The sequence below is a fragment of the Mandrillus leucophaeus genome, unplaced genomic scaffold (assembly GCF_000951045.1).
Source record: "Mandrillus leucophaeus isolate KB7577 unplaced genomic scaffold, Mleu.le_1.0 Scaffold2, whole genome shotgun sequence".
Classification (NCBI taxonomy): Eukaryota; Metazoa; Chordata; class Mammalia; order Primates; family Cercopithecidae; genus Mandrillus; species Mandrillus leucophaeus.
In genome coordinates, this window is record NW_012102031.1 from 462,266 (window position 1) to 467,554 (window position 5,289).

The 5,289-nt window shown below is 54.8% G+C and overlaps 1 protein-coding gene across 1 annotated transcript in view; it reads left to right on the top strand.

Moving 5' to 3' along the window:
* NAGA (N-acetylgalactosaminidase, alpha-) overlaps nucleotides 1-5,289 on the top strand; it is a 12,632-nt gene that overhangs the window by 1,748 nt on the left and 5,595 nt on the right. The window contains exons 3-7 of the mRNA XM_011978748.1: nucleotides 891-1,026; nucleotides 1,524-1,695; nucleotides 2,167-2,344; nucleotides 2,653-2,747; nucleotides 3,554-3,715. Coding sequence (XP_011834138.1) covers nucleotides 891-1,026; nucleotides 1,524-1,695; nucleotides 2,167-2,344; nucleotides 2,653-2,747; nucleotides 3,554-3,715 — 743 coding nt within the window. The remainder of the gene's footprint in view (nucleotides 1-890; nucleotides 1,027-1,523; nucleotides 1,696-2,166; nucleotides 2,345-2,652; nucleotides 2,748-3,553; nucleotides 3,716-5,289) is intronic.

The window sequence follows — 5,289 nt, forward strand, 5'->3', positions numbered from 1 at the left end:
TTTTTTTTTGTAGTTTTAGTAGAGATGGGGTTTCACCATGTTGCCCAAGCTGGTCTTGAACTCCTGACTTAACGGTGATCCGCCCACCTTGGCCTCCCAAAGTGCTGGAATTACAGGCGTGAGCCACCGTGCCTGGCCTGTCGGCATTTTTAAGGGTAGGCTAGGCTCAGCTATGATGTTTGGCAGGTTAGGTGTATTAAGTACATTTTTGACATAATATTTTCTTTATTATTTTGAGATGGGGTCTCACTCTGTCACAGCCCAGGCTAGCATTCAGTGGCACGATCTCAGCTCACTGCAGCCTCCGCCTCTGGGGTTCAAGTGATCCTCTTGCCTCAGCCTCCCGGGTACAGCACACGCCACCACGCCTAAGTTTTTGAATTTTTAGTAGAGACAAGGTTTCACCATGTTGGCCTGACCTCAAGTGATCCACTCGCCTCGGCCTTCCAGAGTGTTGGGAATGCAGGTGTGAGCCACTGCACCTGGCTGATGTGATATTTTCAACTTACACTGGGTTTACGAGAACATAGTTCCATGGTAGGCCTAGGAGCATACGTACTGTTAAGTTTTGTATATGGGATGGGAGGAGCTGATGGGGATTATGGGAAGGACATAACTTCAGGTGTTAGTTTTGCTAATTCAAGCACTGCTGTGGTGACGGCCAGACCTCAAGCCACTGCCTGGCCCAGGCACCATCCTCCCACTTACTGCTTTGCAAGAGCCAGCCATTGCAGGAAGAGCCAATTCTACCCTAAACCCAGAAGTCTAGTTTCCCTTATATATAGGCAGGCAGCCTCTGTAGGGCTGAGCAACATACAGATGGGATAGGATGAGAGCTGGAGCTGTGGGGGCAACTGACAGTCACCATCCCCTCCTCCCTTGCCCCCTAGTGCTCTTGCTGGGGCATGTGGCCCAGGTGCTGATGCTGGACAATGGGCTCCTGCAGACACCACCCATGGGCTGGCTGGCCTGGGAACGCTTCCGCTGCAACATTAACTGTGATGAGGACCCAAAGAACTGCATCAGGTGAGTAAGGTCCACACCCACCTGATGAGCCTTGCCCAGGGCCCTGCAGAGTTGGGGGCAGGAAGTGGAGGGTCCAGTAGAAAAGAGGACAAGGTCAGAGCTCTTCATCCCAGAGACTGCAGCCAGAAGTCACTCAGACTGTCTGACACCTAGCCCCGTGACCTGCCTGGGGCCTCTGTAGGGACTGTCAGGCCCCAGCCTGGTCATGAGGCAGAGACCTTACATGAACCCAGCCCCTGAGATAACTGTTAGAAAGTCAGGCCAGGCCCCCGTACTTCCCCTGACCCAGTCCTGCCTTTTGGCCTGGGGCCAGCCACTCCTTTCAAGCCAGCTTATGGCTCATGGCACAATCCCTGGTGGTCATTTACACTGATACCTGGCTTAGGGCTCAGCGAGGTCATGGTTTTTATAGCCCAGATTCAATCAGAGCTGAGGCAGGGTGTGGGTGAGGGCCGGGCTGGGTCCCTGAGCTACCCCATCCCTCCGTCCCTCACTAGTGAAAGGCTCTTCATGGAGATGGCTGACCGGATGGCACAGGATGGATGGCGGGACATGGGCTACACATACCTCAACATTGATGACTGCTGGATCGGTGGGCGCGATGCCAGTGGCCGCCTGATGCCAGATCCCAAGCGCTTCCCTCATGGCATTCCCTTCCTGGCTGACTATGTGAGCCTGACCCCTGCCCTGCCCTTGGCCTCAGGGCTAGACCACTCCTTTCACCCTACCTTGCTCAGGGCTCATTTACATGATTGAGATCTCACAGTCTAGCAGGGAGAAACAGACAAATGAACACCAACTTTGGGCCCACTGTGGTGAGAGCCAGAAAGGGCATCTCACGCAGTCTGGGATTCCAGGAAGGCTCCCTGGAGGAGGCAGTTCTTGAGCTGAGCCCAGAGAGATGGCACTGGAGGCGGAGAGGATGGCAGGAGCAAAAGCCTAGGGGCAAGAAACAGCCGCTGGGAAGTGTGTGTTGGGGAAGAGGTGGGCCATCGTGGGCAGAGGCCAGGCCAGCATGCTGGGATCACCTCCTTTGGTCAGTGGGAGTCACTGGAGGTTTAATGGAACCGGGTCAGATGTGCCTTGAGGAGGCTCTCTGAGGGTCCTGCTTGAGCCCACTGTGTCCTCAAACCCCCACAGGTTCACTCCCTGGGCCTGAAGTTGGGCATCTACGCCGACATGGGCAACTTCACCTGCATGGGTTACCCAGGCACCACACTGGACAAGGTGGTCCAGGATGCTCAGACCTTTGCTGAGTGGAAGGTAGACATGCTTAAGCTGGATGGCTGCTTCTCCACCGCCGAGGAGCGGGCCCAAGGTGAGTTACACAGCTGGCTGGGGCACACAGGCAGATGGGGAGGGTGGCCATGGAGACCCACCCAGCGCCCTCCTAGCTGAGCTTCCCAATTCCCCCCACCCAGCGGTTAGGGGGATTGTGGCTCCCAGGCTCCCTAAATATGGGTGGCAGCATAGCCCACCCCAGAAGCATCTGAGGCTCTGGGTATGTGGGAAGGCACCTACTCTTTGGAGCTTGTGTCTTCATATCTGTTGGGAAAAGGTCTGGGCTAAGGCCCCAGACTGCCTCCTGCCCCTCCTCAGGACTGAAACAGATTGGGCTTTCTCTAGGGTACCCCAAGATGGCTGCTGCCCTGAATGCCACAGGCCGCCCCATCGCCTTCTCCTGCAGCTGGCCAGCCTACGAAGGTGGCCTCCCGCCAAGGGTAAGCCATTCTGCGCCCTGCCTGATGGCGCTTCCCACACCCAGGCCTCCTTGCCTTCTGAGTGCCAGGCTTCAGGGATGGGGCCTTCCAGAGCCAGGGCTGCTCTCACCACAGGTGCCCATATGGTGATTTGTAGGTGTCTAGAGACCTGCGTAAGTACCCCAAAAGAGCGGATGGGCTCAGCCAGCCCAGAGAGGTGTGTGTGTTGGAGGGAGGGGCAGGCCTTAGAGAAGAGGCCCTTGTGAAGTGGGCTGAAGGAGTTGAGATCAGAGGCAGGAGAGCCATCTGTGCTGGCACACAGCGCCCAGGATCCCAGAAGGTGCCCATTAGACAAGGAGACCCAGAATGCTGGGGAGGTCAGGCAGGTGGGGCCGAGCCTCGGAGTGGCCTGTGGGCTCATGAGGGGTCCCTCAGCATGTCTGACATCAAAAAGGGTGGGCTCAGGCCTGTGGAGCTGAGAAGACAGCAGACAGTGGTTTCTCACGAGAGAACATGGGGGTGGGTGGGTGTCAGGGAGGGTTGTTTGTGGGTGCACCAGCCTGGGCCCACACCCTGGGCTTGACCCAAGCTGGCATGAGAGGGCAGGGTAGGCTCCTGGCACCAGCATGCACAGAGGGGAAACCCCAGTAGCCCCAGAGCAGGGCCACCCTCTGAGACCCTCCTCATCCTAAGCAAGCCGGTGGGTCCTGTTCTCTTCCCCCTTTCCCACTCTGTGTCTCCTACTGAGCCTCCCCAACTCCTGTGTGGGTCTCTGGGCTGCAGCATGTGATTCTGGTGCTGGACTCTGCCTTCCCCTTGACATCCAGGTGAACTACAGTCTGCTGGCGGACATCTGCAACCTCTGGCGTAACTATGCTGACATCCAGGACTCCTGGCAGAGCGTGCTCTTCATCCTGAATTGGTTCGTGAAGCATCAGGACATACTGCAGCCAGTGGCCGGCCCTGGGCACTGGAATGACCCCGACATGGTACCAGGATGGAGGGGGATGTCCCTAGGCCCACCATCTGTGACGACCCTGTTCCCCACTGCCCTGTGCTCTCTTCCTCCCTGGAGGCTCACTGCCGGGTTCTAGGTCAGCACTTCTGAAATTTGTCCCTGAACTAGTTGCTTTACACTTGACCTAGAAGCTGGTTTCCAGGGCCCTATCCCCAACATTTTTTTTGTTGTTGTTTTGTTTTGAGACAGAGTTTCGCTGTCTCCTAGGCTGGAGTGCAGTGGCTGGATTTCGGCTCACTGCAAGCTCCACCTCCCAGGTTCACGCCATTCTCCTGCCTCAGCCTCTCGAGTAGCTGGGACTAGACACCCGCCACCATGTCCAGCTAATTTTTTGTATTTTTTAGTAGAGACGGGGTTTCACTCTGTTAGCCAGGATGGTCTCGATCTCCTGACCTCATGATCCGCCCACCTTGGCCTCCCAAAGTGCTGGGATTACAGGCGTGAGCCACCGCGCCCGGCCCCATCCCCCACATTTTGCATCAGAATGTTTAGGGGAAGAACCTGGGAATGCCCACTGTTAACCATCTCCCCAGGCAATTCTGTTGTTTCTGAAAGCTCAAGAACTTGGGTCTGTAATGATCCTGGAATAAGATGTTATTGCTGTGCAGGTTGAAGATCACGACCTTGCTATTCCTAGTGCCTGGACTGCCCTTCCTCATCTGCCTCTGATCCTTTTGTCAATGCCCTGCCTCGTCCTCCACAGGAACGACTGGCCCTCACAGTCCTGCTTCTAGCCCTTCCGTTTTATCTCAGTCATTGCCCTGTGACATTTTGTTGTTGTTGCAATTTATAGCTTTATAACTATGTTAGTCAACAAGCACTTACTACCTGATTGATCCTATGATTATAAGAATTACAAGTGCTAAGCCAGGTGGAGGGAGCAACCTGGAGGAGCAGGAACTGGCCTGCTGTGGAGTCCCAGCTCTAACTCTGCCAGTTTACCTTGGGCAAGTAACTTAATTTGTTCTGTGCCTCAGTTTTGTCAATTGGAAAATAAGAATAGTAGCTACCTTATAGGGTTGTTTTGAGCGTTAAAATAACTGAAATGCTTGGCACAGTGATGGGCACATACACAGTGCTTAAATTGTTGTCACTAAGCCTGTAACTTGTGTCCTGACTATGGACTGCTTGCCCTGGGGTCAGGAGTCCCCTTGGTCCATTCAGCTGTGGCTAGGGCACATGGGTGTGGCCAGTGGTAGGTGCAGGGACTTTGTCCAGTTCTGTTTCCTACCACTGTCACCCTGGAACATTTATTGACTTTACCTAGTTTATAAGCTTTTTGACAACAGGAGCCCATTTGACCATCTGAACAAACCGCAATGTAGCCAGGGCATATTACCACCCCCATCATCCCCGCGGGGTTTTTGTTTTTTATTTATTTTTTGAGATGGAGTCTTGCTCTGTTGCCCAGGCTGGAGTGCAATGGTGCGATCTCTGCTCACTGCAACCTCCGCCTCCCAGCTTCAAGAGATTGTCCTGCCTCAGGCTCCCGAGTAGCTGGGACTACAGGCGCCTGCCACCATGCCCGGCTAATTTTTTTTTTTT